Here is a 17,788-nt window from a genome sequence, read left to right on the forward strand (position 1 = left end):
ACGCAATATTTAATACAAGATATGATATGCATTATGATTTAAATACCTTTAAGCTCTGGTTGAGAGAAGCTTTTTGTGCGTCTGCTTTTCTGAGTGTCTCTGAACCCTCTCTCTCCAGTTTGTCAAACAGGTCTGGCATCAAACAGTCTGCCAGGAACTTCTGGTGAGAAAGCGCCTCCCGGAGGGTGACCTGCAACTTTTCACCTTCTTCTAATGTCCCCTAATACCAGAAGGAAAAAATGTTTAAGCGTTTGTGGTGAGGAAAAGTCAGTGTGTTTGCGTGAGAGATACCATGACCAAATCAGTCAAATATTGCCAGATGAGCATAAATAAGCCACTGACAAGTGCTCCATTCAGTTGAAATAATGAACAATTACTTATACATTTTTTCTCTTTCAATTACTGTATATTTTTACAATAAATCTGCAGCATGATTTTATCAGATTATACTTAAGGGTGACATTAGAAATTCCATGTAGGAAAGAATGAATGACACTTGTCCTAAGTTCAACATCTACCAGGTAGAAGCCCATAAGTGAATCAATAACAACAGTAGAAGACTAGTTGTAGAAGCTAGAGGCCCTCAGATGTATTTAACTTCACAAATGTTTACTGACAAAAAGTACTTACATTGCCTAGCAAACATTAAAATCAGTAAAAGACAGAAACCTGCACAGAAGACTTGGACTCTGATGGTTTGCTTTGGTTCCATTCCTGCAGGGCGTGAAGACAGTCCATCAGACAGCGGGTCGTGTTTGTAGAGCAAGTACTCTGGCGGTCACTCAGCCTGGCCTTTAGACTGTAGAGATAGTTGAATCATTTATTGTAACAAAGCATTTTGCATGGTATAGATGAGATAAAAATGTAAGCAGGCACTTTTGTTCATCATAAAACAATGTGAAAAAGTAAGAGCTGCAAACACAAGACCATTTTAGAAACTATTTTTCTGGGACAACGAATAACAACGAAGAAACGTTTCTGTGAAGATGTGAGTCATATTGCTTTGTTCAAGAAACATACATTAGGTAACATGCAATCTTTGGATGTTTCAGTTATAAATCAGGAGAACTTTGTGTTTCCATGTCACTGTCAAGAGTAGAATGAACCACTGTTGCTGGTATGTAAAAAAAATTGAGAGATAGATTGAAATAGACGGATTCCAACTGAAAATCTGTCAGGTATCAGTTCAAGTAGGCTGTCTGCAGTTTAAAAAGCCCCACTGGTGAAGTGGACAGATGTTACTGCATATTAGGGATGGGCACGATTAATCGATGATCGATAATTGATCATTAAGAATTTTGTCGATCACATAATGTTTTTTCGATTTTTCGACAGTGTTAAACAGAGTTCATGTAGTGTGCGTCGAGAAAGCAATGTAATGAATTTCATTATGTGGCGGTAGTAAAATATCCCACCAGCGGGGGGCGATATAGCAGAGAAAACCGCCTGCGAGCTGACTTCTGCCCTGCCGCCGTATCTGAAGGTACAGTTACCACCGTAGCCTTCATGTAAACCTATAGGCCTATAATGTGTTATTGTTATGTGGGACCTCCCTCTCTCAGTCGTGCCTTCTGGCAAAAAAAAAAAAAAAAAGGTCAGCTGCGAGTCTACTTTGTTCTTTGATTAAATGACTATTAGTTAATAATATGATGTTTTATTTTTGTGTTTAAAAGAGGCGAAATGTAGCCTATTTATTTTGTTTTAGAGAATAGCCTACTGGCTCTTATTTTGTTAAGATCCCGAGTCCCGACGCCTCCGCATAGGTATATTTCTATTGTTTAACAGTTGCACATTTAAATTGTAAATCGCGCAAGACGTGGATTAAAGTTCTCCTTAAATTATTATTAATTATTTTGATTTTTTATTCTGTCTAAAAGAGGCGGAATTGTATTTTGTTTGAGAAAATAGTACTGTCACTGGCTTTTATTTTGTGAGGAGTTTCAGCCCGACGCCTCGCGGTGTTTTGTTTAACAGTTGCACATTTAAACTGTAGCCTAAATTGTGCAAGAGGATTGTTGGATTAAATTGAGAAAAATCAGACTGCCTGTGGTATTTTTAATCATTTTTTCTATCAGACATTTCTTAATTATTAAATCGATAATTGATCGTTAATTCTCATGATTATCGATCAAAAAGTTTGTCGAAAATGCCCATCCCTACTGCATATCATGTGAGTTTGGTTTGGTTTCCCTGTTTATACCTTAAGTGAAACAAAAATATATCAATCAAACATGAAGTGGTAAAGGTAGTGATGTTGTATATTTTTACATCTGGGTAACAAACAGTGCCAGGTTGCATTAACCAGGCTAAGGGCCTTCGCCTAAGGGGTTTTATGCAATCAGGCACAGAGCCATAATTATCCATATAGTATTAGTATTTTTGTTGTTTATCTTGGACAGTTCTCCTCCAACAGAGAGAAAATTACATCAGTTGAAAGAAATGTTACCTGTCATGTTGCTGGCTCAGGGACTCCACCACAGTCGTAATTTCTGTTGGCACCTCGTCAGTGGCAGGTGTAGCCTTTACTTCCTGGTGAAGGTCGTGAACCTTGACACTCAAATCTTTGAGTGACTTCTCACAGTTCTAACAGGAGGAGGACATCAATATCAGTAATATTCACATGTCCGCAACAACACCATGTTAACAATACCCACGTTTGCAGGTGGAACATGGCAGGAGCTCAGTCTAATTAGATCATAAAAGAGGTTGTTACATGAGTATAAAGTAGCAATAACCTGAAGGCTGTTCCAGTGCTGCTGGAGCTGAGCGATGTTGTTCTGTGGTTCACTGTAACTGAGCGCCTGGTCCAGAGACCGGAGCTCCCACTGCAGGGCTGCAGCTCTCTCCTTCAGCCCCTTGGCCCTTCTGGCCACCTGACCGTCCAGCTCCCCTAGTTGCGTCTCGCAGGCTGTCAGGCGCTCCCTCATCTCCTGCTCCGAAGTGGCACAGAGGTTGTGGAGTTGGCCGACCTCCAGGCGCAGAGCATCCTGACCTCCAGGGGTACAGAGTTTCAGCAAACTGTCCCTGGCAGAGTCCAGGTCCTTCATCTCTCTCTGCTCCCTGTCCACTGTCTGGAGCAAAGCCTGGCATCAGGAGGGAGAATGAGGAGAAGCAGATTGTTAGAATACAGAAAGACCAGTTTTTAACACATTTAGAAAGAGCTTTTGGCCATTAGGTTAGAAGTTGTGAAGACATCAATATATCCAATATTCAAAAAGTCAAAGATTCGGGGCCATTACTTAGCTCCAGAAATGTCCATACATCACTCAACACTCAGCTTTGTAGATGGGCTACAGTCACAAACAATAACTTAATTAGACAGTTTTAATTTTTCTGAATTTTCTTTAGAGCTTCCTTTCCATGTATTTGTGTCTTAGTGTCTGATGGGGGCTACAACTTCTGAAATTGGTCCAGCATTGAGCGAGATCACTAGTGCTGTAAAAATATCAGGAGAGGAGCGAGAGGGTGGTCGGACATCAGAGAAGCAGCAGAGAGAAACTGCGTGTAAAGCCAGAATTTTTTTAATCTAACGCAGTGAATTAAGGGTTTATTTCAGACAAACCACCACCAACAGAGTTTGTAATTGTTGCAACAGTGGAAGGTTGAACTAATATGGTTTTGGTTAGTTTTATGTTGTTTCCACTGAGTCTAAATGAGGTGTGTTTTAGGATGATAAATTGCTGTTTTATGGCCGTACTTTAAAAGTCTGGCATAAGGATCAAACTGCAGCCGGTTTCACAGCTGATGGCTGCAACACTCATGACAACACACAATGTCAACACTGGACCAATTTTTAAAAAAACGCTGTCCCTATTAGTCACTTAAACAAAAACATGGGGAAAAGGGTCCACACTGATTAAAAACTGAGTTCACCTTTAAGAGAAACACAGAAAGAAACATTTGGACTTATTATTACTAAAGGGATTTTTTCATTTTGGTGAAACATGACATATCAAAATAGGTACCAGTGGCTTCTGTCAGAAACCCAACTAACAACTGTGTCCGTTTGTGTTTTCTTGTCTGACCTTCAAAGTGTTGACGGTGCTGTGCAGACCCTGTCTGTCTGCTGGAGGAGCTCCCAGGCCTTTAATCTGCTCCCTCAACCAGTCCTGAGCTGCTTCGTGCTGCTCCAACAGCTGTGTGCACTGCCTCTCCGTCAGGATGCCCTGCTCCAGATCAGACACTGCATCCTAAAAAAAACACAAAAAACAGTAATTGTTAACTCTAACTAACTCTTGTTAGTATCTTATTTGTTAGGCCAAATAAAATAATGCAATTTATAATTTTCACATCAACACATTGTCTCAGTGCCAGTATATATTTACATTGGGGCAATGAGTAGTTTTATGACAACTTTAGAGAGTCTGAAATTTTTAATTATTAACACTCACAGTCAGCTCTTTCAGCAGAGCAGGAATGGACTCCTCTTTGGCTGCCCATGAGGGATCTGACCAGCTGGGGTCCTTTGTGATCTTAAACATCTCTGCAGACTTGAGGAGAACAGGTTTAAACATTATGCTCCATCTGATCCAACATTTATCTCATTTATTTGTAATCAAATTCTTTTTAAGGTTTGACACAACTTTATTCATACTGGAAAAACACAGTCGAACTCACTTTCCTGTGAGATTTTTACCTGTGTGCGGACGTCTGAGAGGACGGGTGCCAAAGCTGTGGTCTGGTCCAGCAGGATCCGGGCCTGTTCCACCGCTTGCCTTCGCTCTCCCAGGCCCGGCCAGGGGAAGACACGCGGCAGGTCGGACTTCTGCTTCTGAAGGTCAGAAAGACGGGCCTCAGCCTCTCCTTGCTTTTTCTGACAGGATGCCAAGTGCTCCACAACACCCTTCAACTGTCTGATGGGTAGAAGAAAAGAGATGATTCGCAATTACTTCAACCAACAAATTTAAATGATAACAGACTGTAAAAATGCCAAATTATTGGGGCCAGAAAATCAGGTTGTTGGTAAAATTCCCTGATTTGTTCAGCTCTGAGTTTAAAAAATAGATTTTTTAATGTCCCATCTCCTTTTTTATTAGTGAGGAATGAACAAAACATTCAGGCAGTACTTTAGCTAAAAAACAAATTTATTATTTATTTATTACTTATTTATATGAACAACTTTGTGGTTTAATTTGTAAACACTCTAAATATTATTTACTATAAAAATAATTTGATAAGAGTTTTCAAACGATTTAAATTAAATAAACAGAGCTGATAAAACGCTATCAAACCCAGACCCTGTAAATCAGAAGGAATACAGCTTGAAGCTTTTGGCCACAAAGGTCTGAACCTGGACAACAAGCTCCAGGCAGCTGATCTGTAGCTGAGCTCAAACTGTGACATTTATGTTAAAGGGAAAATCCTCAAATAGCTAAAAACAGCTTCCTGTACCTCTGTGTGTCCTCAGCAGACTTAAGGACTGTCTTCCACTGCTGCTCAGTGTCTTTGATTGTCTTTTGGACCTCCTGTTTCTTGTCTTTCTCCAGGTCTTTCTGCTCACAGAGACTCTGTGCTCGTTTCTTCAGCCCCGTCACTTGAGCCTCACCGTTGGACTTGGAGGTCAAGATGGCCTAAAGACACAATCGTATGCAGTTTTGTTTAGATGTCATGTGTCCCCTGATCAGATATAACAAAAAAGAATATCCACCATTTGAAAAATTGTCATCTTTTTTTCTAATGATAACTAAATTTATTATATTATTTTGCTCTAAGCCTACAAGCTATTTTATTATATGAACTTCCTTTGTAGTTGAAAAATACAATGAATTTTAGCCACACACAATTAAACACATCAGATATATTTTTCAAAAAAGCCCTTATATTTGCTGTTTTACCTGTGCTGTGTTCAGCCTGTCCTCTATCTGAGCCCGGCTGCCCTGAGTGCCGCTCCCTTTGGACTCGGCCTGTTGCTGCAGCTCTTTAATCCAGGTTTTGGTGCTCTCTGCTTGGGTACCAAAGGCCTCCAGCTCCCTGGAGAGCGAATACTGGACCTCAGCTTTCTTCAGAGTGTCCTCAGCATTCTGCAGGACTGTCTTCCACTGCTCCTCTGAATCTCTGACCACCTGCTGCGCCTCTTGTTTGGCGTTCTCCTCCAGGTCCTCCTGATCGGACAGACTCTGACTCTGTCGCCTCAGTTCTGTCAGCTTGGAGTCTCCTTCAGGTTTACAGCTCAGGATGGTCTGAGGATAAAATTCTTAATTTCATTACATGAATAATTCTTCACAAATTTAAGACAAAGACCCAAATTTGCATGCTTGTTAGCTACATGTCAAATGTTACCAAAGCTTGTATTGTACAAACTGACCTGTGCGGTGGTTATTGTCTTTTCTGGATCTGTCTGACTATCCAGAGAGGTGAGGCTCTGCTTCTTGTCCTCCAGCCAGCTTCTGGTGGTTTCACTCAGGGCTTTGTAGTCCTTCAGCTGGCCCTCCAGAGCACACTGCCTCTCAGCCTGATCCAGGGCTTGTTTAGCATCCTGTATGACTCTCGTCCACTGCTCCTCAGCGGCTCTTACTTTGTGTTGAAGCTCTTGTTTTTTGTGTTCCTCGAGGTCCTGACCACACAAACTCTGGCTTCGTCTCCTGAGCTCCTGGAGCTTGGAGTCTCCGTCGGGCTTGGAGCTCATAATGGCCTGAGGATGAGATACAGACATCAAATCTCATAGTAAAGTCTAAATTTGTGAAATTCATAGCATTATTGTTTTGTTGGGACACAAATTGTTGAAACTGAACCAAATGTGACAAAAAACACCACAAAAAAAGACCTTGAGCTAAACAAGGTGCAGAGAATGTTATTATCAGTGTATTTTTATGCTAAGAGATGGGATGTCTTCTCCCTATAGCATGACCCATCAGCTCACCTGGGCTGAGCGCAGCCTGTCCTCTGGTTTGGTTTGGCTCTTCAGTGAGTCCACTCGTTCTTGGAGGTCTGTAAGCCAGATGCCAGTCACCTGCTGACGGGTTTCAAATTCTTTCAGCTGAAAAGTCATACACAAAGATAAGAGATCAAGATAAAAAAAAATGTTTTATAGGTTGAGAATATAAACAACAGGGTCCTTAGTCATGAAGGCCACCATGCTCAGATTAGCTTTACAGAAGAACAAAAGCACAGTGCCTTTGAGGTAGTGACCCTGCGCTGTTTTCCACTCAGAGCAAAAAAACATGTTTTTTTGTGTTTTGTGCACTTCTACCTAGTTCTACCTCATAAAGGCGTACAAAGATTTCTACAGTCATGTTTCCATCCAAAATAACGTTTTACTATGAGGAACTACTGTTTCATGTAATTAAAAGGTTCCTTCAGCCCGCTGTTGTCCGTCTTTCCACCACAGTCTAAACACATGTAAAGATTAGGCAAATTAGTCCACTATAAAAAAGCAACAGCTGTTGTGTGTAACTATCCAGCAATGATGATGTCATATAAAGCAATGAACAGGCATCATTATTTGAGCAACACTATGACAACAGTTAGCACGAATGAGATTCCAATTCCTGTTGGATTTTTTCCTCAGGCTAAATGCTCAATAAGGCCTGGACTTTGTCATCGCTCCATCTGCTGTGTTTTCTTTTTTAACCCCATGTTGGCTGAAATAAAATGCTGCAAGCCCTTGATCAGTCAAAAATGTAAAGCAGAGACTTTTTCCAAGTATGAAATTATGTCCCCAAAACTTAATTTAGAACCTGGTCCCCACAGTGGAGATCTGTCAAAGATTCCCAGTCCCTAAGGAAAGTTCTTGCGATGGCAATGTGGATCAAGGTGTTTGTATTCTGTTGCACAGGTGATTACCTGAACATTTTTTAACTAATTCAATGGATATTTTTTAATCATTACTTTACATGCAGATTTTCAGAGGATACATGAAACATCGAGGTCTCGTACCTCTGACTTTCTCCTCTCAGTCTTCTTGGTGATCTCAGCCTCTGCAGCAGCGTCCACCTGCTGAGCACCATGCAGAACTGTCCTCCACTGCTCCTCCGTGTCTCTAACTGTCTTCTGAACATGGACTTTCCTTCCCTCATCTGCGTCCAGGTGGTCACACAGACTCTGGCCTCGCCTCCTCAGGTTGTTTACCTTACAGTCACCCTCAGGTTTGGAGCTCATAATGTTCTGGGGACAAATCACGCAATATTCCTAAAATTCAATAACTGATTCATTCAAGAACAGTTACACGTACCAGAAAACCAAGAAATCTCTGGATACAAATCAGGGATGTCTTAAACTGACTCTACTGTTTAAACTAGCTCATCAAAGCTCAGAAAACACATTGCTACAACAGCACAGTAAGTGTACAGACCTGAGCTGTACTAATTCTCTCCTCAGGTGGTGTGTGAGCCCCCACAGACTGCAGATCCTGCTGTCGGTCTCTAATCCAGGATTGAGTGTCTTTACTCTGAGCATCAAAGTCGTCTGAAAGACTTCGGAGCTCTGCCTGTCGGGCTGCCTGCTGAACTGTTTTCCACTGCTGCTCTGCATCTGTGACCAGCTGCCGAACCTCTGGTTTCCTGCTCTCCTCCAGCTTCTCGCACACACTTTCAGCTTGTCTCTTCAGGTCGAGCACCTTGGACTCTGCCACAGGTTTGGAGCTCAAAACAGCCTGAAGGTGAAGAAACAGATTAGATTATTATGCATTATAGAAAGTGTTCCCATATGTTCTAATGAAAACTTTACAACCTGAGAATTTCAAGTCCAACCTCGCTTGACATCTCACCTGTGCAGCCTGTAACCTTTCTTCAAACGATGGATGACCACCAGGTGACAGCAGCTTCTGCTTCTGCTCTTTGATCCAGGACTGGGTGCTCTCACTTTGGGTTTTGAAAACATTTAAGTCCTTTTCAGTGGCAGCCTCAGTCTCTGCCTTATTGAGAGCCTCCTCAGCATCCCGCAGGACTTTCGTCCACTGCTTTTCCGTGTCTCTGACTGCGTCCTGAACCTCTCGTCTCCTGCTCTCGTCCAAGCCCTCGTTGTCACACAGACTCTGGGATCGTCGCTTCAGATCCTGGAGCTTTGAATCCCCATCAGGTTTGGAGCTCAGAGTAGCCTGAAGGGAACAAATACCGCTTTAGGAGACTAACTTGCAACTATCCCCACAAAACAAGCCTTTAAAAGAACTCACCAAAACATTAAGAAACTGATCCACAACATTTTAAACTCACTTGTGCAATCTGAGGCTTTTCTTCAACTTGCATACAACCACCAAGTGACTGCAGGTTCTGCTCCTGGTCTCTGATCCAAGCCTGAACATCTTCATTCTGCGTTTTAAAAGAGTCAAAGTCCTTGTCTAACAGGACTTGTGCTTCAGCCTTGTTGATAGCCTGCTCAACTGTCTGCAGAGCCACCTTCCACTGCTCCTCTGTCTCTTTGACTGACTGCTGAAGCTCTTGTTTCTTGTCCTCCTCCAGGTCCTCCTTCTCACACAGACTGTCGCTTTGTCTTCTCAGGTTGCTCACTTTAGAATCTCCCTCGGGTTTGGAGCTGAGGACGGCCTGGGGACAAAAAAGAAAAATAATAAAATGTCCATCTAAAAATGTTTCTTGAATGCCATCAATTAGCTTACATGAAAGAGGTAGGCTACAGTTAGAAAACAGTATTTTAATCACTCCTGCAACATAATTTTGTAGAAAAATGTCCCCAAAATTGATGGATGTCCACAGGCTTCCCATCGAAAGCACAGATGCATTACAACAATATCATTCACTACTGTCATTGCTTTTGTTTAGATGCACCTAAAGGCTAACATAATAAGCTAATATGCAAACATATGAGTGAGCCTGATGATGAGACTGACCTGAGCTTTGCTCTTTATCTCCTCTGTCTGGGTGTCTGCTCCAGATGAGGTGAGAGGTTTCAGAAGGTCAGTGATCCAGGTCCTGGTGCTCTCAGCCTGAGTATTTAACTTATCACACTCTCCCTCCAGGGCGCTCTGGGTGTCTGCCTGCTTCTGCAGCCTGGATTCCAGGTTTCGATAGCGTTGTAACAAGTTATCACTGTCCTTCAGGAGGGTTTCAGCTCTGACACCTTGCTTGCGCACTGATGCTAGTACCTCACTGAGGGCCTGAGCTCTACCGCTGTCACATGGAAGACAAGGCAAGGTATGTTTATTGGTACAACACTTTTTAACAACAAGGCAATTCAAAATTATTTGCAGGAGACATAAAAACATTAAGACAAGATACAAAAGAAACACAAGGCAATATAAAGAGACAGTACAAAGTGAGACAGAAGATATTCAGGACAAGTGGGAATGCAGTGAATCTGTATCATTCTGTGGTTTAACAGTTTTGACTTCATGCACTAGTTTTTGTCAGTTTACCTCATTTTAAACACTGTATGTAGCCTACCAACACCAGCATCAGCAGAAGTAATCAATAGATGTGTCTCAAATTCTACAAACCACCCATCTCAACAGTGATGTTGTGGTCTGATCTTGGCTTATAAGAATTTAATCTGCACTGAAATATTTGATAGGCTGCATGCAGCAAACATTATATTTTAATTTCCAGCTGAGTTACTTATTGAAACTTTGCGGTTGTTTTAACTGTAAACTATCCTCACAACCGCTGGCCTGACTGCTGGACTTTAGGAAAGTTGAAGATCACCTCTCATCCTGAAGATCTTTAAGCAGAAGTTTGACTTTGTCTGAATCCACAGACTGTTTTTCTTTGGTCTGCAGCCAATCACGGAAGCTGTCATGTTGCTTCTGCAAACTAGAGAACGAAAAAACAACAACATTTATTTCACTGCAGTTTGTGAGATTCCTGATCAAAAATACCACATTTCACACATTTTAACAGCATATTATTACATTACATTAGCAGAACCAAAGATAGTAATTACCTGTTCAGATCACTGAAGAGTGACTCCAGTTGTTTCTGCCTGTTGTGGCAGTGGGTTGTGAATGTGCCCACCTCCTCCTGCTGCTCCTTCAGCCAGTCGTTGAACTCAGAGAGCTGCTGGGGAGGAACCTGTTTGCCGCCTCTCTCCAGCTGATCTTTCAACTGGTCCAGACGTTTCTCTGCATCCTTGGCTTTTAAGAAACTCTGACAGACATGAGAGAAACTGTGAGGATCCATCCATCATCATCCAACAATCTATATAGTATCTATCAGCCCGTCAACTTATTGATCCACTCACAGTTAGTCTTTGCAGAGATGTTTCCACGTCTGTTTTGCTTTCAGGGTTCTCAAAGCACTCATTGACGGACACCTGCAGGTCCTGGAACCATCCCTCAAATGACTGCTTTTCATCTGGAGAAAATGAAAAAAATATTAACGACGTGACTCATAAATAGAATATCGTAAATGTAAAATAGGTATAAATCATTCAAATTGACAATGGGGGGGTGTAACAAAAGCAAAAACTAAGTATGACATTTTTTTTTCCTGAGACTTCCTTTACATTTACTTCACAATTGATAGCACATCCACCGCCATTTTCAACAAGATCCTGTCTGCTGAAACAGGAGAGACAAACTCAACACTAACCTTTGATAACCTTGAGCAGGCCTTTGTCCCTCTCCTCTCTCTTCAGGTGGATCATGTCCTTGGTGCGGGAGATGGCCTCCCTCAGCCTGTTGCAGTCTACAGACAGAGCCTCCAGTACCTGAGGACTGGCCACACTGGAAACCATGCCCACCTCCTTCAACACGGCCTCAGCCTGCTCCTCCTGAGCCTCCAGGTCATCAGACAGATCCTGGCGAGGACGAGAGATAAAATAGTTGTTCTTCTAGTAAAAGAATTACAGAGTCAAATTGATGATGTGTTATTATTTCTAAATTATGTCAACTAAGTTTTTTGTTGTTGTTTTTACTGTTTGTTTTTCCCCTTAAGGATATGACAGAGTGGAGTGTAAGTCTGTGGCTTGTTGACTTCTCCTGACACATCTCTTATTTTTTAATTACATTATTATTAATGCAATACTGTACCTGTTCGGCTCATGATGTTGGGTAGATGCTGATGCAGGAGCACACATGACGAGTGCAAAAGCCCTACTGATGTGGAATCCCCCGTTTAACATATAATTTTGTGAAATTATGACCTCATTATCATACTTATATTAAGTACAAATTTTTAACCAAATCATACTGTGAAATCCGTACATGTCACATTAAATTCTAAAAGTGTGGAGAGCAATATAGGGTATATGTGACTTCTGGATGACAGGCTGAAAAAATCCAGTAGAAAGGTCTATAACATAATGTAACAGCTGTGTACCTGTATCTGGTCTTCGACTTTTGGCTGTGATGCATCGACCTTGGTGAGAGAACACTGGATGTTCTCTACAGCTGACTGGCACTCCTCTATCTTCTCAGCCAGGTGTGTCTTCACAGCTACCAGCTCCTCAAAGACGTCGGTGCAGTCAGTGAACAGCTCCTTGACCTGCTGCATCCTCTTCCTCAGCTGGGTTTCCATCACCTTATTGAAACATTGCCACAAACAGTCAGACATTGTAAAAGAAACGCGTGGATGTAAACCTGTAAGAATAATAGCAGAAGGAATCAAATCAGCCAATGTTTCATCTTACCTGCAGCTCCAGTGGTGCCTCCTGACTCTGCAGCATCTCCTGAATCTCTACAGACTTTTTATGGAAATGCTCAATGTTCTCCTCATTGGCATTGATCTCATCCTACAAAGACAAACACCGGAGACATTAACAGATCTGGGATGTCACATGTTGACCTTTCTGGAAGGTTGCTCAGACTACCAGTAAAGAAACAAGAATTTCGCCTCTATGGCAGTCTTACCCTCATGTCCAGTACTTGTTGCTCGTTGTGGAAGGGGTGGCTCTCTGCAAACAGGGCCAGTTTGGCTCCTGCCCAGCTGTCCACCTCTCCCCCCAGCATCAGCTGCTTCTCCCACAGCTCCAGCCCCACCCGGAGGTTATCCATGTAGGCGTCTGTCTTCTCTGTCACCTGCAAGGGCAAGTTAACGGGAGACATTACAGGTGAATAAAGTAAATATTTTCACTGACAGATATCACCATGAAACCTGCCCAGTTGTTTACTTACATTAAGATAATTATTTTTCACACTGTAATTTTATGTTTAAATATGCAAATGCTTCATTATCTTACTAAATATGTGGTAATTTGCACACATTTCCAGAACAGAAATCTAAACACTGAATAAAGCCAATATCAAAATTTTGTTTCATTTTGTTGACATACTAATTTCAAAGGACTTACTTGAGTTGTGGATATCTCTTTTTATCTAAGAGCCATAAAAAATATATTTTCATCATGTTTTTAGGGATGCAATGTTAATATATGAATTGAGCTTTGAATGACACATATGTACCTCTCTGTAAAAACCTTCAGAAAATAGAGAGGAATAAAACTGAAAATTTTGGTGCATTTAAGTGCTACATAAATGGAGATTTTTGACTCAAAGTCTGAGATCAAACTCTATTTTCAAGACACTACAAATGAATATGATAATATCAACATGCAACTTGCCCTGTTGATTACCATTAAGACAATTAATTTTTGTATTACAAGTTTTCTACAACTGAATCTTCAAATATGGAAATGAGGCATTTTCTGATGCAAACCTTTGGTAAATTTAGGATAAATCTTCTCATGCAAATAGAAAAAGAGTAATAAAACAATAAAACATTGCGTATTTTGGCACTAGTATGAAAGAAAATATGTTGTGGATGCAAAATAGACCAAATAAAAATAGTCAGAAAAATAGTTATGGAGGCAAAATAAACCCAAATTTGGACTGAAAGGAGTGATTTTTTGCCAGTAGTGTTTCCTTAAGCTGAAAACAGAAGTATTGAAGTCAGAGTTTCCAAACTACAATTTTGTAACTTAAGCAGTTCTGACTTTAAAACTGAATACTGATTACAGACAGAGCTGATCTGTAATCTCAGTGGATGGAACAAAGCCTCTGGCTTTTTCTAACATAGTAACCAAATTTATATATATTTTTTTAATTTTTGCAGCAGAATCAAAATTTAAAAAACTCTCTTGGTCTGTCCACATGTTGCTCACATCCAGCCAGTTGTCCATGAGCGTGTCGGCCTCTGCCTCAAAGGGAGTCTCACTGCAGTCTGGGAACTTCTTCAGTTGGGACTGCAGCTGTCTGCAAACTCCCCTCATCTCTTCCATGGGCTCCCCAAGACCACTTAGCTCTTCCTTAATATCACGGACCTGGACAGACACACACGTGAGCATGCATTTTACACACAGTACACACACAGTGGCTGATCTTATTCTAGTATGTGTCTGCCCTCTATTGGTTCATTACACTTACTGCATATGTACAATGCATACACATTTTAAATGTTGCTTCTTATTCATTATCTTAAGCTGTTTTAATCATGATTGCAATTTTTGGATTCAGGTGGAATAATTTGTGGACTAGCCTTGGTTATACTTCTCTGCAGGTTGTCCTTGCCCATGTAGGAAGCCTGATCACCGATTGTCTGCTCTGCTCTCTGCATGGTGTTGCTCAGGTGGCTGCGGCAGCTTTGGAACTTCTTCAGCAGATCCAGCAGGGCGTTGCACTGCTTCTTCCTGTCAGATGAAGAACATGACAGAGGGATGTCTTTTTTAAATGATGTCTTGCTTCTTCTTTTTGCCACAAATACACTGCTTTTAGCCAACAGTAGTGATAAGCTGCTGTCAAGATTTACCTTTATTTATTTACCAGTACTGCAAGAATAGCTTACATGAATCTTCTACTAGCTAATATCACCATTTTTGTCAAAGACATCATTATCCTCCTGCCTAACCCACCTGTCAGAAAAGGCTCTCTGAGTCTCCTTCCACTGAGCCTCCAGCTCCTCAAACAGGTTTTCTCCTCCTCCCTGTTTCTCTTGGAGTTCTTGCAGGTTCTGGAGTTCTGCGTGCTGGGACTGCAGCTGACCCTCCAGATCTGACAGGGCACGAAGCCTGGAGAGCACAGCAATATTATAAGACAGAAGAGTAAGACATTATTTTATTAAAACCTTAGTAAATGTCTTAGATCTATATCAGGTCATGGCTGACTACTTTAGACGGAAAGTAGAAGGAAAGTAGAAGCCCTTTAAGTTAAAAGGAAATTTTATACAAACAAAAAATGCTGTACACATCAGATTTATTATTTAATCTTTTTCTTCCAAGTTGTCATATTTCTTTGTTTTGTAATATTGTAATAAATATTGTATTGTGGACTTTTTTTTTTTATCATAGTTTTATCATTATCCCACCGTGAGTTTTTGGTATAGTTACATCCCTTGTGCATATTACAAAATTAAAATTACAACCATTGAAACGACAGCTTATCTATTGTTGCCTCAGCATAAAGACGCACAACACACACCTGTGTTGTACAGCAGGCATGGTGGGCTCCTTCAGGCCGTGTGTTTCTATCGTCTCATGCAGCTTCCTCAGCTCTCCCAGCAGTGTCCTCTTCCTCAGGCCCAAGGATTTGCTCTGGGTCTCCTTCTGGATGCTCTTCTGCTGACTGGCCAGTCCGCTGTCAGCCTCCTCCAGCCTTCTCAGCAGGGCAGTCACCATGTCGAGGCAGGAGGCTGGGACTCCATCCCTGGTGACTGTCAGCCTGGCCCCCTGCAGAAGCAGATCCAGCTGAGGCGCCTTTTCTTTCAGGCTGTCGATGCTCTGCCTGATCAGACCCAGCTTGGTGCGACAGTCCTGCAGTACCTGACCGTCACTGCAGGGAGCGCCTTGAACTCCAGAGATGTCTTCATCCACGGTACGCAATGACATGAGGAAGCGGTCGAGGGCGCGGGCGGCTGCTTCGCTCTTCCGGACCTGCTGTCGAAGCTGATCCAGGCTAGCTTTGTGAGTCTCGACCTCACGGGACAGAGGGAAGCAGTCTCTGGGGTCCAGATCGCTGGATTCAGGGTCCAGGCGAGAAATCTGGTCCAGCTCACTCTGGATGTTCTCATCCAGTTCCTGTCTCAAAAGAAGACAAAGAGCAGGGTGAGGTGTAAGGTTAATGTAAAAGAATTTTCTGTCTTTATGTCCCCAAATTAAACCTGTGGTGTATTTAACAGTCTTTGTTTAAGTCAGTCAGTCATTCTTTCCACAATTTTCTGCTTTTCCACCAGTTTCTGTCCTTTCTCGTCTGACTCATGACTTTGTTTGCTGTGAAAAAATTGATCTGAGTCAATCATTTGGGGAAAAAAACACGGGACATGGAAAGACTTGTAATAAATGACTTAACTGTTCAGGTCTAGATGTTCTATAATGTTTTGCATATGTGGATTTGTTATTTTGATAATATAGGTTGCACTATTTTCTGCATATACTTCTATTAGACGTGGGTTTCAGAGTGAACATCTATCAATACAAAGTTAGATTTTGTGTGACAGATGGACAAAATGAAACACAACAGAGGTATATCAATTGCTGACAGAGGACCTTGATGTCTTTCAGGATGTTGGTGTTGGACAGTGTGAAGGCAGTGATGTCTTTGGGCTGTCTCAGGTAGCGGTCCAGACGGTCAGTGAAGTCCACCATGTGGTTCTCAGTGGAGTCGATCTGTCTGAGGGCAGCACCCAGTGAGCTGCCTCTCTTCTGAAGGCTGGACTGTTGGCTGCGCCACTGCTCCTGTAGCTCCGCCTTGTCCTGCTCCAAAGCAGTGTTTCCACTCAACTGGGAACACTGGGAGCACTGGTTTGCATACTCAGACCACAGAGACTCTGTCTCCTGCCTCAAGAACTGGTAAAGAGAGGGAGTTCAATTTAAGATTACTGGCATGTCATGGGGACTAATTTATTTCTGAAATATAGTACAAACATAAACGTCAACCACAGACACAGAAACAATCTTTAAATAATTGTATCTGATTTAAATCCCTGCCAGTTTCTGATATAGACAAACTTATATTGTACCTGTATTTCCTGAAGTCGTGTGTGCAGGCCTTTCAGAGAGACGGAGTCAGAGGGAACGTCTGTGATGCTCTGTTCATTTTTAGCCAGTTGGGTTTGCAGATTCCTTTTGCAATTCTCATATCTGGAGATTTTATAAGTCAAAACAAAGACAAGTTAAATACTGAATATGAAGAACTCCAAATAGGTTTGATCAATATAATGTATTTTATGTCAGTTTATCAAAGCCTAGACTGAGCTAAATTTAATCTACCTTTCTAAAGCCTCTTTTTTGCTGACTTCTTCATCGACAGACGGCTGCTTTTCAACCTCCTTCCTCTCCACAGCAACTGTCTTCATTGTTACTGGAAAAAACTGAAAAAGATTATCAGCATGTTATCTGTTTTTCCAGCCCTCTGGAGCTGCTGCCTGGCTGTCTGTAGAGGACAGTATATCCTAACTGGTATGAATTCACAACATGGAAATATGAAACAGCTATCACTAGTAAACTGCTGGCATGGTCCCCGAACGCTCAGTAGAAAAGAGGGTTTAAAGGATCAGTTACTGTTGAGTTAAATCTAAAGAGCACAGGGTTTCAATGGGAGTGAGTCATACCTCAGCTGAGACTTGAGGCTTGTCACTTGGTTTTGAAGGTTCCTTTTGTGTGGTCAGATCCTCACTGAAGGCAACAGGAATCCTGTGAGACAAAAATGAGGAGGTATTTCTCTTTAACATTTATCTTAACTTCTGCATATGTTAGCATCTGTCCTTAAGTAGCCACACGTGGCACTCAAATGTTTGGCTCATAAAGTTTGAAGGACTTCATGACCCATAAATCATCTAAAATGACAAAGGAGATTACTATATACATTTCCTCATTTGATTAGAGAAGGTAGTAGAGAAAAATCATCCACTTTCATCTGTAAACCTCAAATTTAATAAGTCATCTAAATTCATATTCAGACTTTTTATTAAGA

General features: G+C 41.6%; 1 protein-coding gene across 1 annotated transcript in view; it reads right to left on the bottom strand.

Moving 5' to 3' along the window:
• The window catches only part of syne2b (spectrin repeat containing, nuclear envelope 2b), a 169,022-nt gene that overhangs the window by 105,983 nt on the left and 45,251 nt on the right, over window positions 1-17,788 (bottom strand). The window contains exons 25-55 of the mRNA XM_084742989.1: window positions 17,427-17,508; window positions 17,086-17,186; window positions 16,836-16,956; window positions 16,363-16,662; window positions 15,299-15,894; window positions 14,734-14,889; window positions 14,361-14,511; window positions 13,987-14,145; window positions 12,737-12,904; window positions 12,517-12,618; window positions 12,207-12,407; window positions 11,478-11,685; window positions 11,128-11,240; window positions 10,831-11,033; window positions 10,593-10,700; window positions 9,782-10,061; window positions 9,150-9,479; window positions 8,705-9,034; window positions 8,291-8,590; window positions 7,876-8,103; window positions 6,860-6,976; window positions 6,305-6,631; window positions 5,835-6,179; window positions 5,392-5,570; window positions 4,637-4,853; window positions 4,392-4,490; window positions 4,026-4,190; window positions 2,736-3,083; window positions 2,447-2,583; window positions 670-799; window positions 47-220 (exon numbers count right to left, since the gene is read on the bottom strand). Coding sequence (XP_084599115.1) covers window positions 47-220; window positions 670-799; window positions 2,447-2,583; window positions 2,736-3,083; window positions 4,026-4,190; window positions 4,392-4,490; window positions 4,637-4,853; window positions 5,392-5,570; window positions 5,835-6,179; window positions 6,305-6,631; window positions 6,860-6,976; window positions 7,876-8,103; window positions 8,291-8,590; window positions 8,705-9,034; window positions 9,150-9,479; window positions 9,782-10,061; window positions 10,593-10,700; window positions 10,831-11,033; window positions 11,128-11,240; window positions 11,478-11,685; window positions 12,207-12,407; window positions 12,517-12,618; window positions 12,737-12,904; window positions 13,987-14,145; window positions 14,361-14,511; window positions 14,734-14,889; window positions 15,299-15,894; window positions 16,363-16,662; window positions 16,836-16,956; window positions 17,086-17,186; window positions 17,427-17,508 — 6,475 coding nt within the window. The remainder of the gene's footprint in view (window positions 1-46; window positions 221-669; window positions 800-2,446; window positions 2,584-2,735; window positions 3,084-4,025; window positions 4,191-4,391; window positions 4,491-4,636; window positions 4,854-5,391; window positions 5,571-5,834; window positions 6,180-6,304; window positions 6,632-6,859; window positions 6,977-7,875; window positions 8,104-8,290; window positions 8,591-8,704; window positions 9,035-9,149; window positions 9,480-9,781; window positions 10,062-10,592; window positions 10,701-10,830; window positions 11,034-11,127; window positions 11,241-11,477; window positions 11,686-12,206; window positions 12,408-12,516; window positions 12,619-12,736; window positions 12,905-13,986; window positions 14,146-14,360; window positions 14,512-14,733; window positions 14,890-15,298; window positions 15,895-16,362; window positions 16,663-16,835; window positions 16,957-17,085; window positions 17,187-17,426; window positions 17,509-17,788) is intronic.

Source organism: Lutjanus erythropterus, chromosome 18, assembly GCF_056507025.1.
Source record: "Lutjanus erythropterus isolate fLutEry1 chromosome 18, fLutEry1.hap2, whole genome shotgun sequence".
In the NCBI taxonomy this organism is placed as follows: domain Eukaryota; kingdom Metazoa; phylum Chordata; class Actinopteri; order Lutjaniformes; family Lutjanidae; genus Lutjanus; species Lutjanus erythropterus.